This window comes from Aspergillus puulaauensis, chromosome 1 (assembly GCF_016861865.1).
Source record: "Aspergillus puulaauensis MK2 DNA, chromosome 1, nearly complete sequence".
Taxonomy (NCBI): Eukaryota; Fungi; Ascomycota; class Eurotiomycetes; order Eurotiales; family Aspergillaceae; genus Aspergillus; species Aspergillus puulaauensis.
In genome coordinates, this window is record NC_054857.1 from 2253181 (window position 1) to 2274676 (window position 21496).

At 51.2% G+C, this 21496-nt stretch overlaps 9 protein-coding genes across 9 annotated transcripts; 4 read left to right on the forward strand and 5 right to left on the reverse strand.

Moving 5' to 3' along the window:
- Positions 1-505: 505 nt before the first annotated feature.
- arg2 (acetyl-CoA:L-glutamate N-acetyltransferase) lies at positions 506-2764 on the forward strand (the record flags this gene model as incomplete). The annotated part of the gene is made up of 3 exons (XM_041705684.1): positions 506-556; positions 623-790; positions 854-2764. The coding sequence occupies 3 exons, from the start codon at positions 506-508 to the stop codon at positions 2762-2764; spliced, it is 2130 nt and encodes a 709-aa protein (XP_041550244.1).
- A 242-nt stretch (positions 2765-3006) lies between these two features.
- On the forward strand, positions 3007-4375 carry ARV1 (sterol homeostasis protein ARV1; the record flags this gene model as incomplete). The annotated part of the gene is made up of 3 exons (XM_041705695.1): positions 3007-3195; positions 3245-3298; positions 3356-4375. The coding sequence occupies 3 exons, from the start codon at positions 3007-3009 to the stop codon at positions 4373-4375; spliced, it is 1263 nt and encodes a 420-aa protein (XP_041550245.1).
- A 256-nt stretch (positions 4376-4631) lies between these two features.
- Positions 4632-5121, reverse strand: VMA9 (H(+)-transporting V0 sector ATPase subunit e; the record flags this gene model as incomplete). Its single annotated transcript, XM_041705707.1, has 4 exons — positions 4632-4711; positions 4794-4846; positions 4953-5036; positions 5111-5121. 4 exons carry the CDS (start codon positions 5119-5121, stop codon positions 4632-4634), a joined length of 228 nt encoding a protein of 75 aa, XP_041550246.1.
- An 854-nt stretch (positions 5122-5975) lies between these two features.
- APUU_10881A (BAR domain-containing protein) lies at positions 5976-7183 on the reverse strand (the record flags this gene model as incomplete). Its single annotated transcript, XM_041705718.1, has 5 exons — positions 5976-6008; positions 6060-6191; positions 6257-6806; positions 6867-7022; positions 7149-7183. 5 exons carry the CDS (start codon positions 7181-7183, stop codon positions 5976-5978), a joined length of 906 nt encoding a protein of 301 aa, XP_041550247.1.
- Positions 7184-7669: 486 nt separating this feature from the next.
- APUU_10882A (uncharacterized protein) lies at positions 7670-8997 on the reverse strand (the record flags this gene model as incomplete). The annotated part of the gene is made up of 4 exons (XM_041705729.1): positions 7670-7716; positions 7775-8221; positions 8276-8366; positions 8419-8997. The coding sequence occupies 4 exons, from the start codon at positions 8995-8997 to the stop codon at positions 7670-7672; spliced, it is 1164 nt and encodes a 387-aa protein (XP_041550248.1).
- Positions 8998-10022: 1025 nt separating this feature from the next.
- On the reverse strand, positions 10023-13252 carry APUU_10883A (putative C6 finger domain protein; the record flags this gene model as incomplete). The annotated part of the gene is made up of 3 exons (XM_041705740.1): positions 10023-12407; positions 12466-13037; positions 13102-13252. The coding sequence occupies 3 exons, from the start codon at positions 13250-13252 to the stop codon at positions 10023-10025; spliced, it is 3108 nt and encodes a 1035-aa protein (XP_041550249.1).
- Positions 13253-13856: 604 nt separating this feature from the next.
- On the forward strand, positions 13857-15356 carry RRP8 (25S rRNA (adenine645-N1)-methyltransferase; the record flags this gene model as incomplete). Its single annotated transcript, XM_041705751.1, has 1 exon — positions 13857-15356. The coding sequence occupies one exon, from the start codon at positions 13857-13859 to the stop codon at positions 15354-15356; it is 1500 nt and encodes a 499-aa protein (XP_041550250.1).
- A 260-nt stretch (positions 15357-15616) lies between these two features.
- On the reverse strand, positions 15617-16720 carry pup2 (proteasome core particle subunit alpha 5; the record flags this gene model as incomplete). The annotated part of the gene is made up of 5 exons (XM_041705762.1): positions 15617-15896; positions 16018-16361; positions 16480-16558; positions 16625-16637; positions 16696-16720. 5 exons carry the CDS (start codon positions 16718-16720, stop codon positions 15617-15619), a joined length of 741 nt encoding a protein of 246 aa, XP_041550251.1.
- Positions 16721-17097: 377 nt separating this feature from the next.
- APUU_10886S (gamma-tubulin-complex subunit SPC97) lies at positions 17098-19927 on the forward strand (the record flags this gene model as incomplete). The annotated part of the gene is made up of 4 exons (XM_041705773.1): positions 17098-17446; positions 17501-19485; positions 19547-19761; positions 19846-19927. The coding sequence occupies 4 exons, from the start codon at positions 17098-17100 to the stop codon at positions 19925-19927; spliced, it is 2631 nt and encodes an 876-aa protein (XP_041550252.1).
- Between the last annotated feature and the right edge of the window lie 1569 nt (positions 19928-21496).

Genomic DNA, 21496 nt, shown 5'->3' on the forward strand with positions numbered 1-21496 from the left:
CCCTTTCTACTTCAATTTTTGTCGTGGAAGTTCTAACTTTCTATACGATTGCGATATCTACATAGTTTTCCATTGTAACACTGCGCATCCCAATTTAGCCGTAACCTTGGCGTGGGATGGTTGCAATTTCGGCCGCCCACCCGGCTTCCACAGGCGAGGAGTTTCGAAGCTTCGAAACAGCACTAACAATCACAGCAAATCTGTCAAAATGTCTCAGCCGGAGCGTTTGCTCCTGCAGAACCCCCGCGTCAAGACTTGATAAATACAGAAATGCTCGGCGTGATCGGCCTCGGTACAAACCGCGGCAGCCGAGAACGGAGCGGTAAGAGGCCGCATCGTCATTGACTCACGATTTCCCTCACCATATCGACCCATATTTCTTCCTCTCCTCCGACCCGCCAACTGCTCCCCACAATGTTCTCTGTCATTCCGGTTCCTTGAGGAGCCTGTTTGTTCGTCTGTTCCTGTACCTGGTATGGACTTTCGACATATCCAAAACTGAACCATGAGCTCGAGGGCGCTCCCGTGGTCGCGGGTCACGCAGTCGCCTCTCAAGGTATGAGCCATATATGCCAATTCGTGCGCAAATGTGTCTAACCCTCGTCTTTTTTTTTTATTCTAGCGGCATCCGACCGTTTTGAATGGCAGTGATGATGCTTATTCGGCGACCGCTCGTCGGTGCTACTCTTCGTCATGCGATCGCAGAGTCATCCATAGCGCCGCCTTCTCCTCCACCAGCCGAAGTTATGATCGCCTGGGCCGTCGGGCGAAGGAGAAGTTGCTCGATCGGGTATGTTGCCCCAGCTCTTCAATTAGCCTTTCGCCGTAGTTCTGATGTTTGGCCTGGCCTTAGGAATTCTTCATGAGCTTGCTGAACTCGGCATCCACAAAACGTGAAGCGAAATCATACCTCGCCCGCCTCAAGGCGGAGCACCAGGCGAAGTCCCAAAAGAAGCCGCCGAGAAAACCGATAGAACAAAACGTCACCGAGTCACTACCTTCCGGAGTCAACCTGGGGAATTTCTATGGCGCGTCGAGAACAGTGTATCAAAGCCCTGTTTTCAGACAGGATTCAACCCCGACACCAAACCGGCAGGAGATGCCAGAGCGACTGCACCTGGCGTTGGTTAAGATAAAGACACCGCAGCTCCTAGATGACTTCACTTTGAATGGAGTGGCCAAGACGCTTTCGCAGATCAATCGGCTGGGTATGGCCTGTTGTGTGGTGGTCGATCCCGGGTCGGATGGTGATGTCCATACACTGCGAAAAATCGCTACGGAACAGGTGGGCCGCATTGCGACAGCAGTCGATGCTCAGCCGGATTCGAAGTCCTCTCATCTAGATTCAGTCTTATCCTTCTCAGCGAAAACACCAGATACACCAACTATTTCGTCTCGAAAGCAACTGCTCGGTCCGTTGCGCGATGGTCATATCTTAATCGTCGCACCCATCGCTTACACGGAGGATATTCCAAAGGCTGTGATAATCCCTGCCAATGATGCCGTTCTTGCCTTGACGAAGGAACTTGCAGGCCTGGCTTTGGCCCCGGATCCTGACGAGGACCCGTTAATTACGGCCGACAAAATCTGCACCTTACAAAAGGAAGTCTCTTTAGATCGAGTTATTCTGTTAGATCCGCTGGGCGGCGTTCCAGCTTTCAGAGGACCCCAAACATCTCACGCTTTCATCAATATGGATCAGGAGTTCGACAATATCAAGAACGAGTTGCTCCAGGTCCGCGAGCCGACTACTGGAAACCAGGGCGCGAATATGGTTGCTGATTCTATTACGGAAAGCAACCCATTTTCGAAATTTGCCAGCTCTGAGATAGGCTCTGCGCCCTCGAAGCAAGCGCTGTTGCCTGCTGGCGTCGGTGAACTCACGATCGATGGTCACTTGGATAATTTGAGGCTTTCACAACAAACACTGGCCATGCTTCCCTCTGCCTCATCTGGTATAATCACTTCTCCGGGTGAGGTTGCAAATTCCGCACGTTCCCCTGAAGTAATCCATTCCGAGCTGTCAGTCGGTACACGACGACAGAGAAACCCTCTTATCCACAACCTTCTTACGGACAAGCCTCTTCTTTCATCCTCTTTACCTTTGAGCCGGCGAGCGCGTGGCTCGCTTAACCTCCCAGCGCCTCCTACGACATTTGTCAAGCGAGGCATGCCCGTCAGCCTTATCCCAAACCCACACGTGCAGATGTGGACGGCCCAAACACGCCCAAACATGACCTTGGAAGATCCTACAATTGATCTTCCCCGGCTGGTACATTTGATTGAGGACTCTTTCAACCGAAAACTCGACGTGAAGGACTACCTTAATAGAGTAAATGGCCGACTAGCCGGTTTAATCATCGCCGGCGAATATGAAGGTGGTGCGATCCTGACCTGGGAACTACCTCCCGGCGTGGAAGATGACGGGAGTGAGGCTAGTACGGCCAGGATGGTGCCATATCTCGACAAGTTTGCCGTTCTCAAACGCAGTCAGGGCGCCGGTGGCGTTGCAGACGTTGTGTTCAATGCCATGGTGCGGACATGTTTTCCCAACGGAGTATGTTGGCGTAGCCGCAAGGACAACCCGGTGAACAAGTGGTACTTTGAGCGGTCATTGGGAACATGGAAGCTCGCCGATACCAATTGGACTATGTTCTGGACGACCCCTGATCTTCCTGACAAGCCGCAGATGTTTCGGGACTACGAGGCAGTTTGTCGAAGTATTCAGCCCAGCTGGGCAGATGACACAGGAGTCATCGATTAACCTGTATATATATTTGGGCTGCACATATAATCTAGACTAGAAAATATACACTGATGACGGAATAGTAACTGTTGTGTTCTATATGTTGTTGAAACTTGGGGTACTTAAAGCTCATCGTAGACTCACCGCCTTCGACCTATCGCCGTCAACAATCGCGATAAGCCACATTTTCTCCTTTCCTTATTTACACTACACCTGTATATTTTTTAACTTGAGTTGCCCGTGATGGGCTTCCGGTGACGATGCCGATCTGCATCGAGTGCTCGTATCCTGTCTCGCATCTGTACAGTGCCTACAGCCGTGCGGATGATCGATCTCTGGGCAAAGGCGTGCGCTTGACGCAATGTCCGCACTGCAAGCGATTCGCCGACAAATATGTCGAGCATGACTTTGTGGTCATCTTTATTGATCTTGTCTTGATCAAGCCGCAGGTCTGTTACTTGGATTTGCTATCTCTTGAACTCCAATTGACTCTCAAAGGTATACCGCCATCTGCTCTTCAACCGCCTTGAAGGAGACGAGCACAAGTTTGATGTAAGGTATCCTTTCACTGAGATCGAATCGTCATATTGACCAGCGTATTCTATATAGCGCTCGATCACGCGACTCGGCATTCTTCTCCTCCTGTTTGATGTTTACCTTACCTGGGCGCGAATAGAGAAATCTCCGTTCATCGACAAAACATCCCTCTCGCACGCCCCCATCATCGTGCAGTACCTCTTCTTCTTGAGTTTAAACGCACTGGCAACTCTCGCCCACCACATTACAGTCCGTCTATTAGCATCTATACTCGCCCCATCACGTACGAAACAGCTCAACCCTACTCCCAATGTACCTCCAACGGAGACCCCCCTGGTTTCGTACCCCTCGACACCCGTCCTTCCCACCTTCGGACAGACACAACAACAACAACCTCCGGCACCCTCATCATCGCTAAGCCCGCCTAAAGCCGCAATGCAAAGTCCGCCCCAAGAACTTCCAGGCGTCGAAAACCAACGTCCACTCCAGCCTTCCAGTCCACGCGACTCGTTCTGTGGGCTACCCTCACCTCTTCGTCGCGCATCTACAACCCCAATACAAACAGCCCACCCATCTCCTCCACCCTCTCAAGCGACTCCGACAGCCATTAGTACAGCCTTATTCGTAAGCAGCTGTGCGAAACTTTTCCCAATCCTCCTCGTCATTTGGGGCCCGGACGGAAGCGGCAGCTCCGACTCTAGCCCTAGCTCTAATCTCAGTCCCGACATAAGCTCGACGATAACACAGCCGAATCTGGCACAACGGGCGCTAGGTGGGATGACACCTACTATATCCAGTTCAACGGGCTCTTCAACTGGGACCTCATCTGTCTCCTCGTCGCTCTTGCAAGGTTTAGTCCAGGCTATGCCTGCAGCTATACCAACAAGCTATCTCGCCAACTTCGTGGATTTGCTGAGCTCGCTATTTACGCTCGGGGCGGCGGATACACATCTCGTGCTGCTTAGCAATATCGAAGCTCTCTATATCCTCCTGGGATGTGGGTATCTACGTGCCATGGCACTGGCTGTCGCGGGACTGGTAGCTCGTTGGTCAGTGCAGAAGGTGATTCTGGGGGCCGTAGGTGTTGGATGAGCATTCTGTCTCACTGACAGCATTATGGGACTTGAAATTAGTAGCAAACAATGCCAATGGATATAGATTAATCAACCAGTAGAAAATAACTATACATAAATATCGTCCTGTGCTGGAACATGCAGACACCTTTCATCCTCAGTTACTTCTATGCGGTGTATACATCTTCACTCAAACCCATCTCTTAATCTAGGTTCGCCATCACTAATCCAGCCAATTCCCAACAAATTCCATCATCCATCCCCAATAAACAACACTACTGCGGCACGCGGTCGGGTCGAATATCCGCTCTCTTCGGCGCAATCAGGGGATGCCACTGCGCCAGGAACGTAATGGCTAACAACAAAAATATCAGCATACCAATCTTACGACGAGAGGAAACACAAAGCAAGGACAAGAAAAGAAAAAAGGCACATACCCCACATCAAATAACAACTCACAATCGAGAGAATGAGCGTGCTTCGCCAAAGTCTTTGGACCAAATACCGTTAGCATCACTTATTTGCAAGATAATATAAACACAACTGCCGCAGCGCACACAGGGTAGTTAAGGTAAGATAGGGAAATAGAAGCATACGTCTGGTTATCACCCTTTGGACTAAACACCCAAGCCGCAACAGCGGCGCCCACGACGACGATGAGGCCGATTAGGAGACTCCACCTATACACACACAATATTTCATTAACTTTCTTCTTTTCCTTAATTCCCTGCATTCGGTGTCGTGGTGTATTTACCCGCTTGCCATGTTCGCTGGAGCTTGTGCTGGTTTCTTAGACGGAGGGAGGTGGAAGAATGAATGGACTATGCAGAGCGGACTGGACTGGGCCGGCCTAGTCTAGTCTTTTCTCTTTACGTCCAATATTCGGGCCCGCGACGGGTTTAAGTATGCGAAGGAGGGTGTCTATGGAATTTGCCTGGTGCCGTCAGTTATCGGATCAAGATCGCGGAGGTCGTCGCGGAGATATTGGTTGGGCGGGGAGAGTAATCGAGCGGGAAACGATGGAGCTTTCGTACACGGCCAAATGACAAGGATGGATTGGTGCTGGCGCAAAGTCCGTGGCTTGTGAGGTGAGCTTGAATGAATGGATGATGCATGGCCGATGAAGCTCCCCCGATACTGCCAGATGGAGATCCCGCTGGTGTGGCGGTGCAGATGTGGCGGTGTAGTATATTTGGTCTATAAAAGCATACTTCTAGAAATGGTGAAAACCAAATCTGAGACGGGCCTGGGATGCTGAATAGTATGGATTTATAATGACTTGAGAACATGAGAATGATGGTTCCCCTAGTATGAGTTGGACTGGAGCCGTGACTGAGGCTTACAATGATAGAACGAAGGGTCAAATATAGAATTGCCTTTTTTTAGGCAATAGCATCTAGTGACTAGGAAAATAACTGAAAATACGGGTTAATTTCGATGAAGGATTTACAGGGTTCGATTAAAACCACATCCACCGTCAAGGGATATCAAACGTCCTTACAAGTCCAAAACAATAGGTCACGAAAGGTGGTAGACTGGGCGGAAGGAGAAAAAAAATCAGGAGATACGGGTGGTTGATAGAGTAGACACAAAAAACAAATATCACTGATCACTCTCATCTATGCGCCCTCGCGGCTCTTGCGGTAGCTGGCCTGTGATATATTGTTAGCTTAGCTTTGCAGAGATGGAACGGCGCGTCCTACCTCTTGCTCAACCTGAAGCGAGTCAACAACAGGGGCCAACTCGCTAAGAATCTCATAGGACCGCTTGTGGTATTCCAGCTGTGCGGCTATAAGATCCGCTAGGTTCCTCAGGGGCTCGGGGGTATCAAGGACCTAATATAAATTAGCAACAGCACTGAATTACTCCCCCCTCAGATTCAGACAGCGGGTAGACGTACGTTCTTCATCACGCTCACAGCCTCCTCTGTCTGTCCGACGAATTCATCTTCGGCTTGCTCGATCTCAGAGCGAGCCTCCTCGCTCAGGTTGTCCAAATCAGCGCTGTGTCTGGCCTTAACCGAGTCGAGCATCAGACGAGCGTTCTCGACGTTTCTGCGCGCCTTCGCAGCAAACATCAAGTTCGTGTTAAGAGTGGTGTTCCACCCAGCGAGGAAGCGTGACTGGATCTGAGCGTCCTGCGCTAGACGGGCCTCGCCCACCTTCTCCGAAGCAAGCGCATACTTCTCCAGAGCAGTCGCAAGAGGGTCTTCGCCGGTTGCGGTGGTCGCGAGGGTCTGGGATCCAGCTAGAGAAGAACGCGCAATGGCATGACTAAAGGTCTTGGGCTGGGGTTTGGCGGCCGGAGGAGCGGTCAAGGCGGCCTGAGCTTCGGCGGGAGTACTGGCCTGCGAAAGGAGCTGGACTTTCTCGTTGATGGTGCGGCCTAGGTCGTTGAAGGACTCGCGGATGTTGGGTGGATAGTCGTAGGCTTCGTTTGAGTATTGGGAGCTATAGATACATCATCACATCAACGCGGATCCACAGTTAAATTTCAGGCGGAAAACGCACGTCACCTGAAGGAGCTTCTGGTGCACCAGCTTCAGAGCGTCAACGCGCTTCTCTAGGTCGATGTACTCAGCAGGGAGTTGGGTCTTGTCCTCAACCTGGCCCAGCTGCTCCCGGATCAACTGCTGTGTGCGCGCAGCGAAGGGCGTGAAGTTCGCACTGTCAGAAACAAGGTCACCACGGATATGTCAGTATTCATGGATCAAAAGAGTCTGCGGGCCATCTATAATAACCAGATACGGCTTCGGGGGTAAATGTAAACATGTAGGCTGCCGTCTATCTCACCTGAAGTTCTTGCCAAATGCCTGGAACTTATCCATGATTGATACAGGCCACAACAGTCCAGCTGGTCAAATGGAGAGAAAGGAACAATGTATGGTCAGCGACTAGAGAGTAGAAGCACTGCTGTCTTGTGTGTCGTTTGTTTGGGGAAAGATGGAGAGTGGACACTTGAGCGAGTCGAGGCCTCCCGCACCGCCTTGCACCGCCACTGCCTCTGTTTCACATGCAGGGTGTAAGGGGTGGTGCGTGCGCACGTGACAGGTTGACAGCTACTAAGTATATATAGTTAAACGTATAGCAGTCATGAAAAGTAAATTGTGCTCGAATATAAACAGAGAAATAGAGAATAGCATTATTATCAGAACCTGGTATCTCACATACTCCCATTCATCGTATCATCTTCCATAACTCTGAAGACTAACAGGACAAACCCCTGAATCAAAACCCGAGATCATCCACAAAATCACTAACACGCAAATCATAGGAAAGTCGTCATCAAATTAGCAATACGCCCAGCACCAGCGTTAAGTCATCGTTGCAAGCATGCGACGGACAGTTCGGGAGGACGGCCCTAGTGCATATGTCAGTTATAATGCTCGACCGAGGACTTTTTGCGCTCGCAAACATACCTCTGCGATCGCGTTTGACTTCCAAAACCTCTTCTTGGTCGCCATCGCCATATAGCGCAGTGCTCGGGTCAAATGGCGGCCTGTAATGGTCAATGGCATAGTCATCAAGATCACTATCGCTATCCCGCGGACGTATGACCAAGGCATTGTGACTGGGGTTGTCAGAGCGCTCGGAGCGGCGTTCCAACAACATGCGCGGGGGTGATGAGTGGCGGCGGCGGCGTGGTTGAATAGAAATCGAACGTGAACGTGAAACTGTTCTCTTCGTCGTAGATGTGGAATAATCGTACCCTCGCGGAGAAGGTGAGAGGTATCGATTGGGCGACGGCTCGACTATCAGAGTCTCGCTGGCTCTGGGACTGGGCGAATAGGTGTCCATCACAACTCGCTCAGATCTTCTGCGCCTAGAAGTCGCTCGGACGGGAGACCGCGCTCTTATAGGGATGGCTATAATCATGGTCAGTCCGTACGTTTAGTAGATAATTGGCACGTGGTTAGCACCTTCAGCCTGACGCCTGATCTCGCGACTTCTCTCAATGACAGCATCAATTTGATCCTTTGAGAGAGCTAGCTGGATAATGACTAGGTCACCCTAACAATCGTCAGTATCAAGAATAGAAAGTGTGGTCTTCGTTGGGCGGTACCTCTTCCTCGTAAGGGTAGCCGAACTCCCGGATTGCGCGAGGATGAACGAGTTTCTCTGGCATGCGTGTCTTTCCCTTGCGCGGATACGGTTTCGTTTCCTCTACCTTCTCTCGGTATCTAGGCTCCCGCTCTGGAATCCGAATGGCTTCGTACTCTTCTCGGAGCGGCGCACGGCGGAGCGGAGGCGGACTGGGCGGGGCTCTTGGACGATAACCACGGTAGTACTCGTCTATCTTGCGGGAGGGCACGCGATCAAAGGTATCCAACGAGGACTGTCGTCGGAGCAGCCTCGGTCGGGGAGGGGGACTTTCAGCATGACGGCGCTCCTGGCGAACCAGTGCGCCTCTGTGAGCTAAGTGGTCATCATCGTAATGCCGGCTCGGCATTCGAGCAGGAGGGCCATAGCGATCGGGATCTTGTATGCGAGAATCCCAGCGGACCTCGTCTTCAAACCGGCGCGGTGGTGGTCGGTCGAGAACCGCAGGTCCACGAGAGTGATGGCGGCCACGCGACTCACGAGGATGGTAGTCGGAGCCACCGTCCAACATGGACGAGAGGGATTCGGAGAACCGGCCCATAGTATCGGATGACCCAGGAGTCAGCGTGGGCGTACCGTGGGTGATGCTGGCGGGTGACAGGAACCGCAGGCAGCAATTTGGTGTGGTGGGGCAAAAGAACCGCGGGTGAGGAGGACAAAGAGAAGGGGATGTTGAGCCGTGTATGCAAGATAGATTCGCTGTAAGAGAGCAGAGAGCACTTCAATGGCGCCTGAGGATAGAAAAAAGGTAATTCAGAGCTGAGGAGCAAAAAAGACTGAAGCGCTGCCTAGTGCTTTATAATTGCTGAGCGATGACGTCCGTTTGAGTCTGGGGATCGTCTTCACTGCGTCCTAAATATAGGCGTAACCATCATACAACTAGTACGGTAATGTTTCCTTTTCTATGGCTGGTTCTGTCTGCGCCTCGTTCGTCTCCTGTTTGCCGGCGTTTTCTGTCAAAAAAGGTGTATACATAGTAGGACACTGTTCCTGGCTCACATTCTCCCCCTGTCTCCAACCGACAGCATGCTGGAGGGCTCCATAGGCCCACAGGCTGTACGTTGGCCTGCGCAGGCGCTGCCCAAAGTGGTGGTCCATGCATGCCTTGCGTCTCGCCGTTGCGATCTACACTGGTACCTGAAACATGGACGCTTCTCGCCCACTTAATCTTGCTCCATCGGAAGCGCTGGCCTTGCACTGAAACTAAATTGGCTTTTTGGGGAAGGCCCTGTTGTGCGACTGGGCTCCATGGCCCGAGCTGGCATTGTTGGCGTATCGCCAGCATACGAGTGTTTGCTGCAGGAACAAAGCAGAGCAGCAGTCACCTGGAAGCCAACGTCAGAGGACAACTGCTGGTTTTGCTGTAAGTGAAGCGATGAATCACTACGAAAGCGCATTTGCGTGTGTGGGTTCTAGACACGTTCCAATCGAAAGTACTGCATATAAGCAAGAAAGTGATATTCCAAGTGAAGCAAAATATATATCACTTGTAGATGCCCTATACATATATATATATATCTCCTGAATATTCGCAGACGTGGTGTCACAGCCCTACATGCCCTGACATCAAATGTGGGCAGCCTGTACACGGTCCTTTTCATTTTGCTCGTAATCATGGTCATCTATACTCAGGATTCCCATTGCCCAGGTGGGAGGAAGCTTGTTTATAGTGATAAATCGCCTCTCGGTGTTAGCAACAGAACCTGTATACCTCCAGACCGGCGGTTGCGGCACGGTACTCCCTTCTCGACGCTCGTATGGGGGACCACGTCCTTGTTGTGCAGCGGCCATCCAGGCTCTCTCACACCCTCGGGCAATCGAGCTAGCAGTCTTCCACCCGGTCAGACGGGCAATGTCACCCAGGACGGCGATGGTCCAGTCACGTTGATCAGGTGCCATATACTGAACACCTGCAAAGAAAAGGGGTACAGTTGCTTCAATCAAACAGGATCCTACCGACGGGCTGAATCCTTCAATCCCGCCACGGCCGTTTTGTGCACCATAGATGCCTGCTGCAATCCTCCCAATGGTTTGAGCCAAACTTCCAGTTGTACTGGCTGCGTACCCAGCCGCTACGTACATCGCGGGTGGCATCGCTGGGTGTAGTCGAAGCAGGGCGAGGCGGCCTGTATAATAAAACCCCATTAGGCTAGCCATGTTGAGTGTGTGGTATTGAATGGCGAGGCCGAATGGGGAGTGTATTGGCATGGTCATATCGGCCGCTAGAGGCAAGAAGTCGGGACCAAGTGACTGGGCAAACAGTTCAAATGCCGCTAATATGCTCTCCCACTCGTTTTCGGCCTCATCGTAGGACATGTCATCATCTTCGTCATTGTGCTGATGTGAGTCACGTCTTTCTGACATGATTGCGAAAGCAGCAGGTAATTGCCTAGACCCGCTTGACGGGACCATGCCGTACATAGGAGGAGCTTTCGGAGAGGATCCAGACGAGGCACTAGCCGAATTAGGGGGGCCCATACTACCTCTATGAGACTCTTGAGACCCTTTCCTTGAGTCTGCACCAGGAGGTGGACCAAAGCCACCAGATTGAGGAGCTCCAGTGGGGCCGCCTGGAGGACCAGATGGAAAATTAGGCGGCGCCTGTCCTGTATTTGCAGGACGCGGGGCAAATCGAGCCATGAACCGTCCGAATCTAGCATCCGGCTTCCATTCTGATCCAGTGGCTTTGGCTGCATTTACCTTCCTTTTCCTTTCTCGTACGGCAAAGTCCGCAAGTCGGCCCATGAGCAAGTGCAAGTGGTCTGCAGAGCCATAAAGATCGTTCTTTAGCCCCAAGCCCGCACGCGGAGGGCATTGTCCCCATTGTGGAAATGGCAAAAATAATGGGCCGGCACTGATAAGACTTTGCAGCCAGTCTTGCTTGCAAAACCACCAGTATAGGTCGCTTTGGACCCGGAAGGTTTCAATATCTTTTCGGGTAAAGTGTCGCTTTCGGGACTGGGTGCTCTCCTCCTCAACCTGTCCGAACTGGTCGTAATTGACGGCGCGTCCTAGTAAACTTCCTACGATATTCCCATCGATTCCCATCTCTAATTCAGCAAAGGGATCATCACTAAACGCCGAGTTGCTGAACATATATATATCCTCGAAAAAGCTGTTGGTATTGCTTCGCTCAAGCCACCGACGGCGTCGTTGCGCGCGGAGATCGCGGGTTATGCCGGCAAAATCTATCTCGCGGATCAATTGAGCAGATCCTGCAAGGTGGTTGTTCCACTTGAAATGATCAGCTGTCATTACTTCATAGTAAGCAAGAAGCAGCGTGGCCGCCAGTGTCCCCAATTGCTTCCGTTGCACGGGAAGGCCGACCGCTTTACCAACTCTTCTTAGCGCATACTGATAATGTTTGAGCGAGGCCGTGGATGGGGCATCCTGTAAATACGCAATGTGTAGGCCTCCCAGGGCTAGAATAGCCTGTTGCAATGCCTGGTGCTGAAATGCTTTGAGAGGAAGCGTATACGTCCACAGGCCCTGCTGCGCCATTGGAACTGGAGCGCCGAGCATGGTAGATTGATCAGTCCCATGCCGCTCGAAAACCGATAATGCTGGACCAGTGGCATGGATAAAGTGAAGAAAGATTTGTGCTGTCTTTGGGTTGTTTAATGGAGAGGAGCCGAAGGTCGGTTGATAGAAAGCCAACATATTGGCCTCGTCCAAGTAAGTAGTAAAAAGACGGGCTCGTCCCACATCCCGATTTGCAGAAGCCATAACCATATTCAACTGGTTGAAGTCTTGTATGGCCACTTGGTCTTGTGCTTCCTCATCAGATTCAACATCGTAATAATCATCCTCCTCCTCCTCCTCGATATAGTTGAATGGTGACAATGGTGATACAGGTGAAAGAAATTGGGAATGCGGGGCACTTCTTCGATGCTCTGAGGTTTGACGTGCATGCAATGCCGCATCTTGAGGCGTGTGAGCCGGTCCAGGAACCTAACAATACGATCAGCTTTGCCGGGGGGGGAGCGATCAAAATGAGGGTGAGCTTTACGTGTACACTCTGAAGAGGTTGGGAAGGTGTCATTGAGCCCGCCGGCTCTTGGGTAGTCCAGATCTCGCTCTCAGGTTGGGAGGGACCGCGTTCGTTGGCGGGATAGTGAGAGAAGTCATTTGAAGAGTAAGTTGATGGTTCTTCCCTATGTTGACCTAGCCCAGTCAACTGGTTTGTGGGCCTGTAAGTCGATGGTGTATCTGGCAGCAAAGTCTGAGCCGGGACACTGAATTGTTTGGAGAAGGCAGCATCAGCGGCGTGAAGGTTTTGGGAAAAGCTACTAGTAGATGATTGTGGTAGTGGTCTATGTTCTGAACCAGGGACTGTAGGAAGTTTCGGGGCCAGCACCGGCCCATGGGTGCCAGCCGATGTGAGTTGGAAATCGATTTGGCCATCATATTGGGTGGACGGAGGTACGGGCTGTGGTGGAAGGGAATTCGGGATCCCAGGAACACCCAAAGGGTTCTTGAATATCAATCGTTGGGCATAGCCTTTACACTCGCGTTTCGACTTGGTGCAGTTTTTGCATACGGGCTTCTCTTCGCCGCATTTGATGCGGCGTTGTCGGCAAGCTGATTACATCTGGTCAATGGATTTGTTCAACAAGGCAGACGTTATATCCACCGATGAACGTACTTAAGCATCCAGTTTTGGTGCGTTTCCTCGCGACTTTTGCAGCAGCTACCTGCTGCGTTGACGCATTCCTGTTGGATTGGTCGGCCGCTGTCGGTTCAGGTCTCGGTTCTGTATCTGGCGGGAATTCGTTGATGGGATTCACATTCTCCATATCAAAAAAGCGGGTTCCCCTGGAGGACAGATTCCATAATCAGGGACTACAGGGGGCGCGAGGTGGATCGAGTACAGACAACAGACAACAGCTCCGAGGAGATGGGCAGTGGATGGGACTGCGGGGAGATCGAACTGAACGTCAGTTGTTTGTTCGTGGTGCACGAGCCAGTTCGAGCCACGGATGGCATTTGATTGGCTCTGGCCCATCACGTTCCAGAACTCCTGCAAAGATCGACGGCGAGGATCATCCTTCAGGCTCTCTGCCTCTGCGCAGGATTCAAGCTCTTGGGAGGCCTAACATACAAATCATACGGACATGTATGGGAAGTTAGCGGATTTCAAGTACCTTCCCCCTGTTATCGAGTCCATAAAATGAAGTATGAAATGTTTGAGGTATACTGCGATGATCATCCATTAGGCGGTGGGAGGTTAATGGTACCGCCTTTACACAACGGCAGAAATTACGGCCGAACACCAAAAATTTCTTGCAGATTTCCGGACACTTGATGATCGCTCTTTGAGTCTGTTTACAAGACGCAGACCATTGGACTCATTACAGCTGATCTGCCATTAGAAATATAGGTGCTTAATTGGCTGCAACCATGTTTGCAGTACCTGGTTGGTCTGTTTCGGCCTCTGCTCTCAAACCGCAGAGCGCGCCGCAAACTCAAACTCAGTCAAACGACCCGCCAAAATCGAATAACAATGCGGGCCCGAAGAAGCGCAAGCGAGATGATCAGGTCACCAAGAGAAATGTCGATCAAATGTACCGCCGTCACATTGAAGGATCGAAGCCTGGAAAGCCCAATTCCGCCAAGCCTGGGCCGGCCGAGAAGCCCTGGAAGCGCAAACAGGAGGAGAAGAAACAAAATCTAAATTCAAAGGCCGCTGAAGGATCAGAAGCAGCACCTGTGGGACAGGATTCTGAAGAGAGCAAGGGCCCAAAGAGGAAGAGGAGGAATAAGAATAAGGGGGCCCAACCACAGGCTGAACAAGAAACCCAAGCAACTTCCAATGAAGGCACTGCTGCTGAATCGATTTCATCGGCCCCGCCAAAGACAGAGGCTACTCTCACACCTCTCCAGCAGTCCATGCGGCAAAAGCTGATTTCTTCCCGCTTCCGTCACTTGAACGAAACCCTTTATACCACCCCGTCCACAAAGGCCCTCGAACTGTTTACCACGAGCCCAGAGCTCTTCGAAGAGTACCATGCTGGTTTCTCTCGCCAGGTCAAAGAATCGTGGCCTTTGAACCCTGTTGATGGGTACATCAGTGCCATCCGCACTAGAGGAGCCGTCTCATCTGCTCCGAAAAAGGGAAACAAACCAAACCAACAATCCCGGGCCCTTCAATTACCGCGACGACCGAATGGTGCATGCACCATCGCCGACCTTGGTTGTGGTGATGCACAACTCCACCGTGCTCTGATTCCTTCCATTAAGAAACTGAATCTGAAGCTTCTCAGCTTTGACCTCCACGCCCCTAAAGACTCACCAATCACCAAAGCCGACATATCCAACCTACCCACCGAAGATGGATCTGTCGACATTGCTATATTCTGTCTTAGCTTGATGGGCACTAACTGGGTTTCATTCGTCGAGGAAGCCTGGCGAGTCCTCCGCGGCGATGGCAAAGGCGAATGTTGGGTCAGCGAGGTAAAAAGCCGTTTTGGAAAAGTCGTCCGCAAAAAGGCCCAAATCGGCGCCAAACGGACCCTTACCAAAGCCGAGAAGAAGAAGCTCAATAAGAAGAAGGGTGGTGATGATGATGCCGGGTCAGATGTCGACGACGCGGACGTCTATGCGGAAGACTCCCGCCCTGCGCCAGATGATGAGACTGACATCTCTGCATTCATTGAAGTTTTCAGGACACGAGGATTTGTTCTCAAATCTGAGTCTGTGGATAAGTCGAACAAGATGTTCGTGAAGCTGGAGTTTGTGAAGCAAGGTGGTGCTCCGACCAAGGGCAAATATGCATCTACTACTGCGGCGCCAGGTCCTGGGAAGAAGAGGTTCATTGAGAAGCCAGCTTCTGCGGATAATGGAATGTCGCCGGAGGAGGAGGCGGCTGTTCTAAAGCCATGTGTTTATAAAATCCGGTGATTAGTGTACCAGGTGGAGAACAATTGTGTATATATCGTTATCGTATATGATACCAGCGTTTAGTAAAATAAAAGTCGCATATATTCATTCGTCCGATGCCCAAATATATGCAAGTTACGTATAAACGAAGAGAAAGTAGCTGTTTCAAGGTCATTAGACGAGTTCATTGTTCTTTTCTATGTGAGTGAAAGATAACCCTGCGATGTATAGCACACAAATATTATGACGGGCCCATCGCAGACTCTGTTTCCAAACCGTACTTATTGGTTTCCACCCAGTTGCGCCACAGCACGCCCCATCTCCTCATCGTTGTAGATACGGAAGCCCTTTTCCTTGGTGACGCTCGCCAGCTGGACGTTCTTCGCATCTAGCTTTTCCTCCATAACCTGCTTCAGTGTCTTCAAAACTAGTGTCTCCGCCTCGGGAAGTGTCAGGGAACGATGGTATTCGTTCTGCAATTCTGCCTGTGCCCCCTCACTTCCGGACCCGATGGCCTTTGCGTCATAACGGTAGAATGTACCGGAAGGTTCGGCGTGATATCTAGAATAAAACAGGGAAAAGATGGATTAATGAATATGTTCGGCCCAGGAAACATATAATAATATAGCTTCGGAAATGCAAACAAGCAGCCAGCAGCATATAGGAAGGGAGGGCAACGTACAGCTGAGGACCATCCTCGTCAATGCCAGCAATTAGAAGAGCAACACCGAAGGGTCTGCTCATGACACTCTCCTCATCATCTCCAGTTTCTCCGAATCGCAGGGCCAAGTCACAGATCGCCTGGGTGCAGCTCTCGACCCGTAGAGGTTCAGCGTAGTGGAAGGCATGGTTCTGGGTTTCAACACGGGCGTGTTCAACTAAGGATCGGGCATCTGCCTGCAGGCCGGACATGGCACATCCGATATGCTGATCGATTTCAACGATCTTTTCGACAGAGGACGCCTCAAGGAGGGTAGATGTGACACGCTTCTCAACGCCCAGGATGACACCTTCGGACGTTGCTACCTGTTAGGCGGTCAGCGTTCTTGTTCCCACCATGGCCGAAATAATATATGGAAATATTGTCGTATAAACGAGGGTACAAGATCATGGCGAGAGACGCTGGGAGGAACGAGGGACATACACCGATGGCGGTCGAACCGAGCTTGATAGCTTCGAGGGAGTATTCAACCTGGAATAAACGTCCTTCGGGCGAGAAGGTGCTGTAATGATCATATTTAGAATGGGCGCTAGAGTGACTCGGAAGTTATACGAAGAAGGTATCATACTTGATTCCACGGTCTGCGAGCAAAATCGTTAGGTCGCCGGGGTTCCAAGTGGGAGGTCAGATGAAGCTTACCGTATTCCGATCGCGCGATGAACATCTTGAGTTATTTTAAAGGTACAATGGAGATAAACAGAGAGTGTACGAGCAAAGCCGTCGAAGCGATATTCAAGACTAGTCGTCAAGGTGGAGGAGATGGAGGTATCGGGGGGGTGTAGGGAAGCTGGAGCTCTGGATGAAGCTCTGAAGATGATGGACTACGCAAGTCGCAAGTGCCTGGCGGAGATCTCAGGCAGCAAGGCAGAAACCACACCCACCGCTCCAACCAAACAACGGGATGGCTCAAGACGACCATGATCAAGTGAATACCTCGTCTTCGGTGCGAAAACCCTGCCAATTCCCCCTATCTATGCATAGTCGGTTTCGTTATATTCATATCGGGGGTCTATTTCCATCAATGACCGCCGTACCAGCCACATGAACCCACCACGACCCCGCGTTTCGTCCAGTCGCGTCGGCGATGGTGAAAAGCCCGGTTTACGCGGCGGCACAGCTTCCCCATTACAAGCAGAAAATATGGATCATCGTGGAAGCACGTCGTCTCAGAAGAGCAAAGTTCCACGGGATCATGTCACATCTGAAAAGCGAACCGAACGCCATGTAGTTCAGACGAAAGAGAAGCTTCAAACCCGAACAAGGCACCCAGTGAGGGAGTCACCCAGCGCAGGAAATCGAGGAGATGGAGACAAGTCGCGCTCGAGGCGGCCGAATACGGCGACCAACCATAGCCCTGATGTTCGGAAGAAGGAGAAGGAGACCCCGGATGGTAAGCTACTCGTCAGAATCTGGGATCTTTGCGATACTGACTCCTGCTATCTAGCACCATGGAACCCGCACGCCTCGTTGATGCCCTACTCTACTGCTCCGTTAGCAACTCGTGTATCTGCCCCTCCGCTTGCCTCTGCGCTGCCTCAGTCCCTTCATCCGACGCCGCTACGCGAGCTGCCTACCGATGCGCAAGAAAAAGCGATACTGGAAGATCTTCTATTTGTGTTCATGGGATTCGAGGGCCAATATATTCAATATCACTCTCAGTATGACCCAACCACGGAAAAGATCCGTTTAACAGGGCCGGATTTCCAGCTACCGTCTGGATTAGATCCAACGCTGAGAGACCTCACGCGGTCCATGCTAAAAATGGCGACGCATTACAGTGCTCTTGAAGCTTTTGTGGAAGTCCAAAGTCGCGCGGAATATGGGGCAGTGAGCCACGCGCTATGTGCCGTAATTCGGAAACTACTGAAGGACTATTTGATCCTCGTTGCTCAGCTAGAGTCTCAGCTACTCAACAACCCAACATTCACTCTTCACCTACTCCATCTCCATACAATGCCTACCAGCCAATGTCTAGCTCAGCTATACTCTTTAGGTCAAGAGCTGCTCAGACGAAACGGTCTCTTGGATCAGGATCTCGATGAGTCGATCGATGACTTTGATGACGTTGATAATATTCTTGAGCAACTCAGAGAAGGGGGTGATCTTATTCCTGGGGCAATGTCTAGCAAGAAGATATGTAAAGGAGGCAATGTTTTGCGGCTGCTGACCGAGCGGCTGGCAACATTTTCAGGCGATCCAACCACGAAGACACTCCTGGAAACGCTCCTACGTGAAGCTAGCAGGCCATACATGACAATGCTCAATGAGTGGCTTCATCATGGAGGAATCAAAGACCCTCACGCGGAGTTTCTCGTCAAGGAGCAGAAGTGGATTAAGCGAGAGAAGCTGGAAGAAGACTACACGGACGAGTACTGGGAGAAGCGCTATACTATCCGCGATAATGAAGTGCCCCCGCAGCTCGATAGCGTCCGAGACAAGGTTCTTCTAGCAGGCAAATATTTGAACGTGGTACGGGAGTGTGGAGGTGTGGACGTTAGCAAGGCGGTTAAGGATGTCCCAAAAACATTTGATGACCCTCGCTTCCTAGAGAACGTGAACGCCGCGTATACCTATGCCAATGCTTCCTTATTGAACCTCCTCTTGACCAAGAACTCTCTCACCACTCGCTTCCGCTCCCTTAAACACTACTTTTTCCTCGACCGCTCCGATTTCTTCTCTTATTTCCTCGAGCTTGGGACATCCGAGCTCCGCAAGCCTGCTAAAAACGTTAACGAAAGCAAGCTGCAGTCGCTCCTTGATCTAGTGCTGCGCCAACCAGGCAGTATCGCCGCACAAGATCCATTCAAGGAAGATGTAAAGGTCCGGATGAATAAAATTGGGCTTACCAAATGGCTTATGCAAGTTGTCAGCGTCTCTGGGATTGACCAAGATAACCCAGAGGCGGCATTGGAGAAGTACCAAGCGCCGCAAGCAGGCGGCGATGACGACAAGGACATTGTTGGCTTTGATGCTCTCGAGCTTGATTACTCCGTTCCATTCCCACTATCCCTGGTTATCAGTCGCAAAACAGTACTCCGATATCAACTCATATTCCGCCACTTGCTATCACTTCGCCATCTCGAGACCATGTTATCATCTGCCTGGCTGGACCAGAGCAAAACTATGGGCTGGCGCCATAGGTCATCCGACCGACGGCTAGAGATGTGGAAGAGGCGCGCCTGGATTCTCCGGTCGAAGATGCTTGTCTTTGTCCAGCAGCTACTCTACTTTTGCACCGCAGAAGTAGTTGAACCCAACTGGCAAAATCTTATGAATCGCATGAACGGTACTGACGCAGACGGGTCGGAAGTAACCGTAAACGGCACTAAACAAGTCAACCGAACTGTTGATGAACTTATGCAAGACCATGTGGATTTTCTAGACACCTGTCTTAAAGAATGCATGTTGACGCAAGCTAAGCTGCTCAAGGTATGCCCTTCCTTCTTTTGTTGAAATCCCTTCTGTTGCTGACAGTCCGTGTCCCAACTAGATCCATTCAAAGCTCCTAACCTGCTGCACGATGTTCGCGTCGTGGACCTCGTCACCACTGGGACGCGCTCTGACTTCAGCCGACCCAGAGCTAAGCTCAAACCCTGCTACCTCTGACGGCCGAGGCTATGATCCGAGTCGAATAGGGAAACTCGAGGACACACTGAAGCGATATGAGGACCATTTCAACCGCCATCTCCGGATTCTCATGGACAGGTAAGCAAGATATCCTGCTAGCCCGTCAGCCGGGCATTTCCAGTTCCAATCGCCGCTCACTTTGTTAACACTCATAATACACAGCTTGAACTACTTCGCCGCAACGGAGAGCGTCGTCCTGCTGAAACTAGCGCATGCCCTGAGCTCTATCAGTAAGGAGGACTGAGTCAGTCAAGGAGGCAACCCGAAATCTGCCGGCAGGGTCCATGATAGGACAAACCTATTTCGTCATCGCGGTCGTGCGTATGAGCATTTTCGGGCTCTATTTCTAACCCACCAGCACCGCAGCGTCGTGTCACGAATTATCCCTGCGCTGATCCACCAACAGAACGTAACCCCGCAGGGAGCCAGGGACTAACCTCGTGCCCGTCCTCGGTGTAGAAAGATGTTTGGACGTCGCCCGAGGCGCCTCGGGCCCTTTCATCGAATAATCGTTACGTGACGGAGGAAAACTCTCTTATGCTAGTTTCGGCGCTTCTCCTAGGGATACCCACATCAGATATCATGTTTTTTTTAATGACCTTCATTCGGCTAGGCGCTGGGGTTTATTATGGGGATCGATGTTGATCGATGTTGATCTCTTGATCTCGGGAATTTTCATGTTTTGTGTTAAGTGCGTTCAAGGTTCGAAGAAGGGTAACTATGTATGTTTTACTGTGGGCGGCATGGGGCTGGCTCAATAGGTTCGGAATGGGAATACCCTTGGGCTTAGTTACCAGTGTCAATAGGTGATAAATAGTATTATTTATTCCGCGATTTCAAGAACACTACACTTTAACACCGGAGAGGAATACTGAGCCTGGCAGGATGATAGGCAGGAGGTATAATCTTTGCTCTGGGTCTCCAGGAGGTCCAGAGGGAATTCGGCGCGGGGCCACACCCACTAAGTGGACGCGGGTCCAACCGCCCCAAATCCGGTCTCTGCTTCCCGAAGGTGAACCGTGGCTCTGGGTTCCCTAATCCCTACCAAGAAACCCTCGTCCAATATCAATGCTAACTCGTTTGTATTGGACCCGACGACTTGGGTATACTCTGTATCAATCTGGGCCAGTTGGAACCGACTTGACATGCATGAACCCCCCGACGACCTACATGAATAATATGCCCAAGAGGACGCCCCTCCGTCGTTTTCGCACTTTATCCATTCGAGGATAGTGTGTCCCGCTTCCATGCAGTAATTCGAATCAGGACGTCAGCTTTCCGTGCTTTTCGTCCACGGTGCCGTCTTCTGCCACCGTGTTCAGGCCGCTGATTGCCTGATTTTCGCTTAACCCGACTTAAAGGGAGCAAATCAAACCTACACTCCAGTTGAACTAAACTCTTGTCCCTTGCCAGTGCCTCCTAACGTGAAAACATGGGAGATACTTGCTGCAAATTGGCCCGTTTCGGGTCTCCACAGCCGTTACAGGATGTGACCCCGTCGCTGAACTTGTTCATGATGAGGGTCTGCAGAAAAGGCCACTGATGTCATTGGCTGGCTTCCAAAGCAGCTGCTCGTTCGCCTCTTTGCTATTCTCGATTCGGTTTGCAACCCGTCCGGCTGGTCGTTTAGTTTGACTTATTTCATAACCCCAAGCTAAAGAGCAAGCCTTGAAGGAGCGGTGAACAGCTTGTTGGTGTAGGGGATGGATGAAAAGGAAGAAGTATCCAACAAATCCTGCAGGCTAAATCACCCTTCGGAGGGGGGACTTGTGATTTTTTTCATTTTTTTTTTTCCCTATGGGCCCGCTGAGGA